Source organism: Musca autumnalis, unplaced genomic scaffold (assembly GCF_047663935.1).
Source record: "Musca autumnalis isolate F117 unplaced genomic scaffold, ASM4766393v1 scaffold_5, whole genome shotgun sequence".
NCBI classification, from domain to species: Eukaryota; Metazoa; Arthropoda; class Insecta; order Diptera; family Muscidae; genus Musca; species Musca autumnalis.
Genome location: NW_027412088.1, coordinates 161,639,397 through 161,652,995, shown reverse-complemented (window position 1 = coordinate 161,652,995; position 13,599 = coordinate 161,639,397). Strand labels below are relative to the sequence as shown.

The 13,599-nt window shown below is 37.8% G+C and overlaps 1 protein-coding gene across 1 annotated transcript; it reads right to left on the bottom strand.

Annotated features, from left to right (window-relative positions):
• Positions 1-5,974: 5,974 nt before the first annotated feature.
• Positions 5,975-7,286, bottom strand: LOC141406224 (alpha-tocopherol transfer protein-like). The gene is made up of 3 exons (XM_073991424.1): positions 6,985-7,286; positions 6,540-6,909; positions 5,975-6,471 (listed from the first exon to the last, which is right to left on the bottom strand). The coding sequence occupies exons 1-3, from the start codon at positions 7,284-7,286 to the stop codon at positions 6,214-6,216; spliced, it is 930 nt and encodes a 309-aa protein (XP_073847525.1). The 3' UTR covers positions 5,975-6,213.
• Positions 7,287-13,599: the final 6,313 nt, after the last annotated feature.

The window sequence follows — 13,599 nt, the reverse complement described above, 5'->3', positions numbered from 1 at the left end:
AAAAAAAAAACAACAACAAAATATGGGGCGTTTTAATACATTTAACACGCTTAATTTATTTATAATTACATTGATATTTAAAGACTTACTTCTCGTCATGAGTGAAGGGAAGAGGCCTTGGGTTTTAAAGGATCACTCACACTGACATGGTTTGGTTGTATGGCAAGATGGACGATCAGCCTTAATTTTGTGACTGCTGCTCAAGGTGTTTATAGGATGAAACTGCGAAAGTGTTAAACCTTTGCATGGTTGTTAAACTGAAGCAAAAGGCTAATTGTTTCGAAAATAAGCAGGCATCTTACAGCAGATCTAAGCTTTAGGCAGTAGAAACCTAAACTGAGTCGCTTTATTAATTGTAATATACGTTATTTGTAACAAAGTAATTGTTGTTGCCGTTTCTTTTAATCGAGAGGTCTTATTGGGTCTCACAGTTAGTTTGAGCCTCAAGCTAAATCTCGGTTATTTTGAAAATTAAAATATATATAATTTTTGTACATAAAGGATAAGTAATGAAATATTGAAGTGCAGCTGTTTTCAGTAACTTAAGGACTGGCAATTGTTTCCTGGTGTTATTTAATTGTTATTATCAAGTCTTATCTTTCGAGAGTGTGCAGTAGACTTTTAGTCACATAATTGCAAAGGAAGAGCAATAAGGATTTGCTACAGTTTTTGTTGGAAATCGCATAGCTATTGACTGCTGACGTAACAAAATAAATAAAAGTGGAGCTTTCGGAAAATCATCTTGAAAATTATCGAATTGTAATCAGGACCACATGAACTACATTCGTTAAAATTTCAAAACGATCGTCGAACAGACCTTCAACAATTTTTTACACAATTTTTATACTCTAAACCACCATGTGGGGAGGCACGGTGCTCTTGAAGCAACTTTAATTGGAAGGTGCTTACACCTAGGAAGTTTCTGCGGATTCTGAAACTACAATGTTCATAGATGAGAAAAATCAAAAAACGCCGTAGCGCTTTTTAAATAAATCGCGATTCAAGTTGACATGTTTAGTGTTTTCCCGATTTTGCTTGGAAACCGCAAGTCCTATCGAAATAGGACGGAAGAAAATGTTGTAGCTATGACAATTCTCTACAAGATTGACCTTTATGATAATTTCATAGGTTTTACCGTTATTGAGATATAGAAGTTCACATTGGACAATGCATTGGCTGTATCGCTACCTTATAAAACAAGTTACTACATGGTGAGCCTTAACTAACTTTAGGGAAAACCCCTTACACCTGGAAAGCTTTTGGTCAGGTCACATTCTTAGCTTTTTTGTTAGGTTTTCACGATTGGTTGGAAACGGTAAGTCTTATCGAAATGGGACTAGAGAGAATCTTTTAGCTGTGACAATTCTCTACAAGATTGTCTTTCGTAATGTTTTGCTAGGTTGTACCATTTTCGAGATATAAAAGTTTAAGTTGGGAAATTGCAGTCATAAAAAACAATGTATAAGGAGGCGATACAGTCAATGCATTGTCCCAATTTGAACTTCTATATCTCAAAATTATCATAAAGGCCAATCATGTAGAGAATTTTCATAGCTACAACATTTTCTTTAGTCCCATTTCGATGGGGCTTGCGGTTTCCAAGCAAAATCGTTACTTAAAAAGCGCTCCGGCGATTTTTTTTTTGTTTTTTAATTTTTCTCATCTATGAACATTGTAGTTTCAGAACCCGCAAAAACTTCCTAGGTGTAAGCACCTTCCATTTAAAGTTGCTTTAAGAGCACCGTGGAGGGTATTGTAAGTTGGTGTTGGCCAAAAAGTTTGTAAAGCATCGAAATAGTGGTCATAGACCTATACTTATATATACCAAAATGAATGTCTCGACGAGCTGAGTCGTTCTGGCTATGTGTTCGGATGGTCACCATATTTTGGGTGTTGATGGGGACCCAGAGCGAGCGGAGGTCGGATAATATTCTAGTGTCGGAATGCACAAAAACTTTTTTAAGAAAAGTCAAGGTTTTATTCCAAACCGAATATCCCCGCTTTTATAAGGGGTATACCAAAAGCAAACCCGGAAGATAAAATTAGAAAATACCGCTTTTACAATGATGCAAAGTAGGTTGGCGTAGGTGGCTGGGGGTCCCAGAGAGAAAGTAGCCTATTGACTTTGGTGATGGTCGGATATTCAACGTTTCATTCTTATGTGAATATCTCCACTTCTAGTAGGAGTATTCCAAAAGGAAGGACCGTCAGTAGAAGAAGAAAAGATGCCTTTTACATAGATGCAAAGTAGGTTGGCGTGCGTGGTCAGAAAATGGAGATATTGCAAGTCTTTTATGTCTATTATGCGAAAGAATCTCTAATGTGGATTTTCGAAATTCAATACAGACTGCATCATTCATATCAATTTTGGTGAATGTATGGTATTTTTTGGTGCCACCGTGGTGCAATGCAATCCGATTCCTCCGCCAGTCAACATCAAATTTTCAAAATAACTCTCAGTAATCTTTGCGACATTTCCTGAGTATTTCAGCCATGTAATACTTCTCTACAAGTGGTGTCTTAAGACACGCCGTTCGGACTCGGCGATAAACAGTAGATCCCATATCATTGAGCTAATATGAATCGGGGTGCACTCATTGATATGATAGAAGTCTCCCTTGTCCCGTTTAGGATGTTTGAGGAACAATTGTTGTAAGGTACTTTCGGTTTAAGTCCATGCTTCCTGACATAATTCTAATGAATCCTACGGTGAACATCAATTAATAAAATGGTAATTTTAGGATTTTTTTGAGAAAATATTATGCCGTTGTAATCGGGACCACATGGACTTTCTTCGAAAAACATTTCAAACCAACTCCCGAACAGCCTTTAGAATACACTCAGGCGATGACGATTAGTCTGATATATAACTTCTATGAACTCCTAGGGGGTTTTCATAGTTTCGGCCGCAACGGATTTACAATTCGTACCGTGCTCATCAGTCATTTTTATTTGTGTCGGCAGGGTTTCAAGAGCTTTTAGGACATTCATTGCCTGAGGAAGTATTGACTTGACACAAAATAAAAAATTGCGTCATTGTAATCAGGACCACAAGTATTACCTTCTGCAAAAATTTCATACCGATCCTCTGGCAGTCCATTATTGCATTTAATGTAAACTATTTTAAATTGTATGGGATGTACACAAATGATTTGTTCAATACAAACCTTGGAGCAAGATGTAGGTTTGGAAGAAATATTACGATTTGCAAAGTTTCGGACAAACCGAATATATAATTCGTAAACTATCGTGCTCATCTGTCATTTTATACCCTCCACTATAATATGGAGGGTAAAATTAACTTTATCATTCTGCTTGTAACACATCGAAATTTTCGATATAACCATGGTTGTCTGTTCTTCAGTCCGTCTGTTGAAATCAAGATACAGCTCGCATTATTCAAGATAGAGCTTTATAATTTGGTACAAAAGTTTATATTACTCCTAAGATGTTTAATATTGAAAATCTATATATCAGTCCATGTTTTGATATAGAACGTTACCTCCTGATTTTCGGTATTTCGAAGCTTTCCGCCACATCATCCTTCCAAAATGGCTGAAATTTGATACTTATTCCAATTTTTTGGACTTTGGTATTTAGACCACTTTGGCTAACATTTTGAGGCAAAGGTTTTGAATTTAATCTTCTTTGGAAGTATGAAACTTTTACCCAGAAATTTGTTACCATAGATAAACGTATTGATATAGCTCCCATAGAAGTGTATCTCCCGATCTTCGGTATTTTGAATATTTAAGCCACATAAACATACCAAAGGATCTTAAATTTGGTACTTTGTCTTCTTTGTGTGTACAAAACCTTCCCCAAGAAATCTGTTTCTAAAGGTCCACGTTTTGGTATACCGACCATAGAACGGTGTCTCCCGATTTTCGGTGTTTTGAGGGTTTTAGCCACATAATCATACCAAAGTGGTTGAGATTTCGTATTTAGAGTTCTTTGGGAGTACAAAACTTTCCCCCTAAATCTTTCTCTATAGATTTAACTTTTGATATACCCCCCATTACCTTCGATTTTCGGTATTTCAAAGGTATGCGCCACATAATAATACCAAAGTAGCTGAAATTAGATATTTAGTCTTCTTTGTACCTACAAAAGTTTCCCCAAGAAATCTGTCAGTATAGGTTCACGTGTTGATATAGCCCCCATAGAACGATAACTCCGATTTTCGGTATTTTGAAAGACTTTTGGCTATTGGGTTTTCTTTGGAGATACAAAACGTTCCCCTAGAAATATATCACTATAGATGCACGTTTTGATATAGCCCCCATGGAATGGTACCCCCGATTTTCGGTATTTGGTAAGTTTTAGCCACAATTTCTTAACGAAATGGCTGAAATTTGGTATTAGAGGTTCTCCGATTGAAAGGTACAGTACACTAATCCTTTAAAGACCTCACATCGAGCGGTAGGACACCGATAAGTCTTTTAAAGGATTAGTCTACTGTAGTAACTGTAACTTGGTATTTTGGATTTTCAATACGTAGAAAAGCTCTACGAAGAAATTTATCAATATAGGTCTATATTTTAGTATATTCCCAATATGAAAGTACCTCCAGATTTTCCGTTTTTTGAAGGTTGTATTCACGCCGATTATTAAAGGTGTCTGGGATCATGAGACTATTCCAAGTTGCTGGAAGGAGGGAGTAGTCGTAATAATGCCAAAAAAGGGATATCTGAGACTGTGCAGTAATTGGAAAGGCATCACCTTATTAAATGCTGTCAATAAAATTCCTGCGTCGATAATTCTACAACGCATTTCCTCTGCCTTGGATAACATAATAAGGAAAGAGCAAGCAGGCTTCAGATCAGGGAGATCTTCTTCTGACCACATCAACACAGTACGCATAATCATCGAGCAGTCTATCGAATTTAACAGCAGTTTATACCTTCTGTTTGTGAACTTTGAGCGAGCTTTCCACACAGTATCCATACCAGCACTGTGGGATGCACTGAGCTCCAAGGGAATCCCACATGAAATTATAAGCCTCATTCGCAAATTACATACAGATGCGAAATCCAGAGTACGTTTTAAAGGCGAAGAAAACCTACCCTTCGAACTACACTCAAGGATGTGTCCTTTCTCCCACACTGTTTCTCCTACTACTGGATTGTGTACTCCAACAAACCAACACCGAGGCTCCACCGGAATACGCTGGTCCGTAAACGACTTTCTTTATGACGTCGACTACGCCGACGACATCTGCCATTTTGCACATCGCTTCTCCGATATCGCACAAAAGTTAGAGCGACTGTCAACTATTGCGAATTATGTTGGCCTGAAGATAAGTGCGAAGAAAACCAAACAAATGCGGATCGGTTCTAATAACACAGCTCAGTTATCGCTCCATTTGCAGCTCATCAAAGATGTCGACCGCTTCTCTTAACTAAGAAGCACAATCTGCAAAGACAAAGGTTCAGATGCCGATATTACCGACAGAATCAACATTGCCCGGACAGCTTTCCACTATCTACACAAAATCTGGAGAGCAAACAACATATCAACAAAAACGAAGCTCAACATTTTCAATAGCTGTGTAAAATCTGTCATTTTGCATTGTTGTAGTACCTTTAGTACAATACAGGGCTTTCTTAGGAAGATTAAAGCCTTTTAAAATAGATTCCTGAAACAAATCGTGCAAATTTTTGGCCTAACTAACACACCATTTTAGAGAAAAAGTTTGAATTTTTGTGTGGAGGTACCCGAAAGAGGGGACCGATATGGCCCATCTTCGAATTTGAACTAAGAGTGAAGTACCAAGCCCAAAATTATACAGATAATTTGAAGAAATTTGGAAAATGTAACGCAATTTGGTCTAGAAAAAATGTCGCCATATTATATTGAAATCGTGGTGGTGTAAGGTATCATATAGTCGGCTCCGACCGATTTTAATGCTTTCCTTACTGGATTGTATTTGGGACTACATCAAAAAGATCAAAACAATTCTCGAATAGCCTTTTATCTGTATTTAATCCATTTTTTAACTTTTGTGTGGCAAGTCCATTAAGGATTGGGTCGATATAGACCCATCCGCCGGGCGGATGTAATTGCTAAACCGATACGAAATTTTCTGAAACGGATTTGAATTTACACATGATTATGATTATGACAAAGTATACACGCTCTGTAGCCATACGCCATAGCTCCGAATCTCCTTAACAACTTTTATTAGCTACCTTCTTTAAAATGTTCATATTCTTAGTCTACAATTATTTGGCGAAAAGATCCTCCCACACCATAGAGACCATCTAAATCAAAACTTTTTCCCGTCCGCAAGCTTTCATCAGTTCCATATTGGGCATTTTCTTTGAAATAATCTCGATATTGCTCAATAATCTTGCCATATTCTTTTGTTATTTCACTGCAAAAACCATTTTCACCACCAACATCTTTGGGTAAATATTTTAGGGGGACATATTGCGTCAATTCTTTGATATCATATCCCAGAACATGCATCTGAAAATGTTTGAAAATTTAAAAATTACTTTTTATAAAATACATTAAACCATAAAGACAATTCTTACCTTCTTCTGTATCTTCTCGGAACACAAAGAAATTATGAATTTCAATAGTTGTTGAGCCATCGCCGGGACATTGATGAAGTAAACTCCTCTTACACGAAATGGTAATGATTTTTCCAAAAATGTTACGACTTTCTTGCAAATAGTTGGTGTGAATTGAAGGAAATGGCGCGCTGTCATTTTTGCAAAATCAAAAATATAAACAAAACCATGAATACCAGCATGTGGATCATTGAGTATGGCCAGTTCAAATACTGCATTTGTACCATAGTACAGATCTTCTACGGATATCAGATCAGGATTGTAGTTAAATTGAAAGAATACAATTCGTGGACCAGTTTCATGTAAGGGTATAGGCAGTAGTATGTAGCATCTATATATAATACAGTTACTTAATTTGTTAGAAACTAGTACGTATGAATGTGTGCAATATGTATTAAAAACTTACCCCAAATCATAGATTTCTTTAAATTTTGGATCATCCACATCGGTGGCAGCAAACATATTAGGATATTTTGTCTTTAGGGAAAAATATAAATCAATTTTCGTTTTTGCCTTTTCCAGGCTATATTTACAACCTCTTAGAAATTGTATTAGAAATTGATCATCGTTGCGAGCTCTCAAGTGTGGTTGTTGTTTTATCCATGTCTTTAATGCCAACAAATCTTCAGGTATTCTAGCGGGTACTTCACCTAATTCTTCTACGGCAATTTTTTGCAATTCTGGTGTCAGTGGTCGTATTTGAGTCATAATTTCAAATGAATCTATTGCCACAACTGGCATGATATTTATAACATTTGCCGTTATTGTTTGTTTGTGTAAACAAGTCGAAATAAATTTCAAGGTCAACAAAAGTTTTTTTTTAAATAATTAGTATGTTTCATTTTCAAACGGCACATTTAATTATTTTTACAAAGTGTGCAACGGCTATAATCGGGACGGGGCCGACTATGTGATACGCTACACCACTACCCCTAGGCAAAAGATTTTCACTGGTAAACATTTATTTTGGGGAGATACTGAAGTTTTCACATATCTGGTTTTTATATCAAATGACTTAGGGCGAACTGAACCAAAATAATTAATATTTAATTTTATATTTGATTGCTGTCGACATCTTCTTGTTACTGCTTGAAAGCTTTGCTGGTTTTCTGGATTAGCATTTTACATGCCTTATTTTACATATAAGCAGAGATATTTGTCATGAAAATAAAAACGTTAAAATATTAAAAGCTCAGATGGTCTAGTTTCATTATCAAGTCTTCCCTTGGAATATGTCCAACATAACCAGAAATATCGGCCATGGAATCAAAATTCGACAAACTGGAAAATGGAAAATCAAATTGGGATCAATTTGTAACTTAGAATGTCTTCATTAACATATGTAAGTATGTAGGCCACTTTTGTTGAAACGGACCCAACCGAAGCTGGTATATTCGTCAGTACAATTGGAATAAAAACAAGTAAGAAAAGCGTTATGTAAGGAGACTGTATAAAACGTTGACCTGTACCGATAAATTTCTGGAGGAAAGTTTCGTAACTCCAGCGAAGACTAAATACCAAATTACCAAAAATCGGGAAGTATGCTTCTATGGGGGATATTTGAAGAAAAAGGCTTACACTGATAATTCTCTTCTGCAATATTTTATATACTCATGGCAGTTTAAATACTAAATTTCAGTCAGATCGGTGGTATATTGGGGCCACAACTTTCAAAATACCTTAAATCGGGAGGTACGGTCCTATGGGGGCTATTTGAGGACGTCGTCCTATACCGGCACAATTCAAAAACTTAATACCAAACATCAGCTATTTCGGTGGGGAACGAAGACTATCTACCAAATGTCAGTCATTTCGATGGGATACTGAGCAGCAACCTTCAAAATACCGAAAATCGGGAGGTACATTTCTATGGGGGCTATATGAAGACATTTCATTTCCACCGAAAAACTTCTGGTGGAAAGTTTTATACCCTCAACGAAGACTACATACCAACTTGCAGCCATTACAATGTTATAATGAGGCGAAAACCATCAACATTCCAAAAATTCGGATATACCGTTCTATGGGGGGTACATCAAAACGTTATACGTCCACGTTTTGATGTACCCCTCATACAAATTTCTGAGGGAAATTTTTGTAATAAAGTGATTGGTATAAAGCGTTTGTTAGGGGTATACATCTTTCTTCCAGAAATTTCTCGGCACAGGTCCACGCCTACATATAGCCTTATAGAATGGTACCTCCCGATTTTCGGTATTTTGAAGGCCTTGGCCTCAATATTCCACAAAAGTGGCTGCTGTTTTATAAAAAGTATACGTCGGCCACCAAACAAGTTTTACGGGACGGAATATGTCCACTTCCATTTCTGATCCCGCTGCTTTGTATTTTGAGAAACTCATGATTGCTAGTTTGACCATCGAGTTGTCGATTTTTTCAAATTTCGTACTTCCATGATCTAGTAAGAGGCAAGGGTAGTCCTAATTCCCAAACCCGGCATATTTCAGATTACAAATTCCGTTATTTGCCACTTTAGCTACAATAGGTTTGATTATTTATGGTCACTCTGTGAAATCTGTGTACTTCCACCACATGCATAAAAAATTGACGATTGGTAATTCCGGGAGTTTTCGAACATTTCTAAGACTACCCTCAAGGGAATGTGCCATGAAATTCCTTGGTTTCTGGTTAAAGCATTGTATCTTCGAAATTTTCAGATTCCAATTCCCGTTATTTGAAAGTTAACCACAATGGTCTTTATTATTTGTGGTCACTCAGTGGAATCTGTGTACTTCCACGGCATGCATGCAAAATTGAAGATTTGTAATTCCTGGAGATTGTTAACAGTTCTAAAAACCTCCTTAGCAGCTGTTTGTTCGAACAAATTTAACAAATATTTCAAACTGTTTTTCATCAAGAAATATGTGCACATTTAAATTTCCAATATAAATAACAAAACCACAAGAGAATCTAAATATTTTACCGTAAGCAAGGACAACAAACAATACCCAAACCACTGGCACAGTCTAATTGTCCTGCTGGCTAAAATTGAAAAATTGCAAGAAAGCAATGGAACTAACTTGAATAGAAAAAAACACCGTTTTTGCCAGGATATTGTTTTGCAAACATACCAAATGCCCACCAGATATCCAATCACAAACAGAAGGCCACAAAAATGCTCTCCAGAGATTTGATTACCTTCTTGCAAGTGAACAAAGAACAACAGTAACAACAAAAAATCCAAACTGCATTGCACAAGAAAAAACCTTGGCAACCTTCGCCAGCCAGCAACAGCAGCAAACAGTAGTCCTGTTGTACTCGTGCACCATATCACCAACGGTAGCAAAATGTGGACCTTGCTGGCAATTTGCAATATGTGTGCAACAACTTGCAGCAAATGGCATTCAAATGAATTGTCCATTGTCCAGTGTTGTTGTGTGCACCAAATGAGGAGGCTCAACGAAAAACCACATGAAGTCCAAATATAGGAAAAATATCTTTGCTGTTGTTGTTGCTTTTTCTTGAGTTTTCAAGGTGATCGATAAGAGGTTCAATTCTAAGAATCTGCATACACAATGAATGATGATGGTCAATGTAATGTGATTGGGTAAATACGTACAAACATTGTAAAGTGCACAGTAGTGTGTAGGGACAAGTTAAATTTGCTACTGCAAATGAATTGTCCTTGAATTGTAAAGGAATTGAAGGGGGAAAAAATTTTTGAATTAAGCGAATTAAATTTGATTTTTTACAGTGATTTGAGCTGCTGATTTGCAGCTGACTTCTTACAATAGCTACCGGAATGTGCTAATAAAGTGATATATATCAAAAACTGAAGGCCAGTAGAGCCAGGTGAAAGGCACACTTTTTTGTGAGTGATGTTTTTTATCACCTTTATAGTGTTCTAAAACAGTTGGAAGAATATAGGGCAGATGTTGCAGGTTATACTTGCGCACGTGAAGGCTGTGTGTCAGTTCAGATATACTAAACTTGTTATCATTGTCTTATAACATAATTATTAAGTGGCAAAATATGGTTATTCAATGAAAGTCTCTATATGCTTGTTAAGCGTGACTTGTCCTGCATGTAGAAAACGAATCTTCCTAAGCAATTGAAGGAACTTTAGATCCCTGAACCACAAGGCTAACTTTAAGGACGAAGAGTTGATGGATAAAAAGCCATACTTATTTCCTTCTAGTAGAAGACCATGAGTTCTTCTTGACAAGACAATGAGGTTTTCCTTTGATCAAGAGAATCATGAAGTCTTCTTGTAGAAGAGCATGAGTTCTTGTTGTTCAAGATAATTTGGCATTGCTGTAGAAGATAATGACGTCTTCGTAAAGAAAACCTTTAGGTCTTCTTGTAAAAGATCATGAGAGTTTCTTGAAGACCATAAGGCCTTCATGTAGAAGGACATGAGATTTTCTTCAAGAAGACTATGAGGTCTTATATCCGGCTTTCTTGTAGAAGATCATGAGGCCCATTTGTAGAGGAAAATGAGTTATTCTTGAAATTACCACGAAATTTTCTTGCAAAAGACAATGAGATCTTCTTCTACAAGATAATCTATTATTTTTGTAGAAGATCATGAGGTCGTTTTAGTAGAAAACCATGAGATCTACTCGTAGAAGAAGTTGAATCTTCTTGTAGAAGACCACGAGGTCTTCTTGTAGAAGAGTTCTTCATGAGACGACCCTTCTTGTATACGATAATCTGGTCTTCTTGTAGAAGACCATGGGGTCTTCTTATGGAAACCCTTAACTTGTTCCTATTGAAGATTATGAGGTCTTCTTTCTGAAGACTATGCAATCTTTTTGTACAATCTGAAGAGCCCACTGGGCGAATCTATAGACCTTGAGGCCTTTTTTTAATAAGATCTTAAAGAAGACTTTGAGGTCCTTAAATAAGGTCTTGAGATTATCTTCTTATGAATGACCGTTAAATCCTTTTATAGAAGACCTTGAAGCCTTCATATTGAAGATTTTGAGGTCTTCTTATAAAGGACCTTGAGGTCTTCTTATAGAAGACTCTGAGAACTTCATGTAGAAGAGCTTGAGGTCTTCTTTTAGAAGATTGTGAGGTCTTCTTACACAAGATTGTGAAGTCTTCTTAAAGAAGACTTGTTGTTGTTGTAACAGTTTTTATTATTGTATGTTTGTGTGTTCGTCCTTCTGCTCAATCTGGCTCTGGGTCTATCTCAAGTTCCAGGAAAGTGGCTGTTTCGACGGGATGTAACCAAAGATCCGCTGGAGTTAGATGAGTACGTTCGCCAGGTCAGTTGAATAGGTGTGTGGTGCGGGCCCATGCCGCATGCTGGGCAGATGTTTTGCACGGTGCGATGTATATTAGAATATACATGTATATGCGATATAAGAATTTAAGTGACTGCAATATCCCGAGCGTAGTTGAGCCAAAACTACTCTGGTTTGGTGGGGCAGCGGACGCTCCTCAGCTGCGATAGATTGGGATGTACTCCGACGACTTTATTCACACTATATTTGCTATGGCCTTAACAATTGCGTCCGTGTGAATGCTATTTAAAGCTGCTTTATATGCATGTTGATCTAGGGGTTCTCCCTGTATCGTTGGACCTTTTCCTCTAGAGCGTGGATATCCTTCCAGATATACCTGGGTGTGTCAAGAACTGCAACGAAAGCATCTCTTTGTGTTGGTGTACTGGAAGAATCTTTGCCTCCTAATGTAGATGGCACACTGAAGACCTGAGGATGCACCCTGTTGCTGTTCTCAGGACGGCATTCTGACAGGTTTGGATCTTTCCCCAATTTGTATCACATAATCTCGGGGACCAAACTGGAGCTGCATAGCTTACCACATACCGTCCTATGCGCATTATATGTGGTCAACAAAGTTTCTTTGTCTGCACTTCAAGTGGAGCCGACTAGGAACTTAATGGCTTTGTCGCAGATAGCTTTGGCATGCGCACACGACTTGAACGTGGTGTCGAATGTGACCCCTAGAATTTTGGGGCAGTTTTTGATCGGAATTCTGTTACCATCGACCACGACATTCAACTCTCTTCCAAAATGCGCAGTCCATGTGGTGAACAGAGTGGCCGCAGATTTAGTGGCGGAAATCTGCATATTCCTCTCGGCACTACTATTTAACCGATCTCCTCAAAGGTGGTAAGATCGGTTAAATAGTAGTGCAGTCTCTCACAGATGTCACTTGGAAAGGTACCTGACGCTAGGATAGTGTAATCATCGGCATATATTACGATCTCGATGCCGTCTGGAGGGGGTGGAACACAGGAGAGTTAGAGGTTAGACAGTTCCGGAGATATAACCCCATTTTAGGGGAACATCCTGTTTCACTCTACGGGGTTTTGACTGTTCCTGATTTCCAAGTACGACTAGCATCCATACCTATAATTGATTATGTAACGTCTCAAGCTTGGCCGGAGGGTTGTCTGCTCAATGTCCTCAAACAGTGTGGAGTGCCTGATAGAATCAAAGGCTTTAGAAAAGTCAAGCGCGATCTCTGGTTGAGTCTTTGACAATTATGTGTGCAGATGGTAAGATTCACTTTTGCTGGCATCCTTGCCTGGCTTCAGTAGCGGCAACATCTTGCAAATTTCCAGTCTTCGGGAATAATGGTCTTGGCTAGCGACATGTTGAGAACATTAGTGAGGTTTTCGTATCAAAGGCCTGGTAGAAGACCTTGAGGTCTTCTTATAGAAGATTTTGAGGTCTTCTTATAGTAGACCCTGAGGTCTTCTTATAGAAGCCCTTTAAAAACAAAAAATAACACTTTATAAAACACTGATACTGCCCGTTTTGAGATATGGTTCCGAAGCCTTGGTGTGTTCAAGAGAAAAGTTCTTCGAAATATCTACGGGCCAATCTTCGTTGTAGCTGTATCTGCAATACAACGATATAAGTATAGATAAACGTATCGGGATGCAACGACTACGCTGGCTAGGCCATATCATAAGAATGAGCGATGATGAACCCGCTTAAAAGGCGTATAAATACGGGCCACATGACGGTACACGCAGAACTGATAGGTCAAGGCTTCGATGGAGCAAACAAGTGGAAAAAGATAT

What these genes read in the sequence shown, in the direction of transcription:
- LOC141406224 (XM_073991424.1), bottom strand. Translation starts at nt 7,286, where the DNA reads ATGACTCAAATACGACCACTGACACCAGAATTGCAAAAAATTGCCGTA. An exon ending in AAAGAAATCTATGATTTGGG is followed by an intron (nt 6,910 to 6,984) that starts GTAAGTTTTTAA and finishes TATTATATATAG; the next exon opens with ATGCTACATACTACTGCCTA. An exon ending in CCGAGAAGATACAGAAGAAG is followed by an intron (nt 6,472 to 6,539) that starts GTAAGAATTGTC and finishes AAACATTTTCAG; the next exon opens with ATGCATGTTCTGGGATATGA.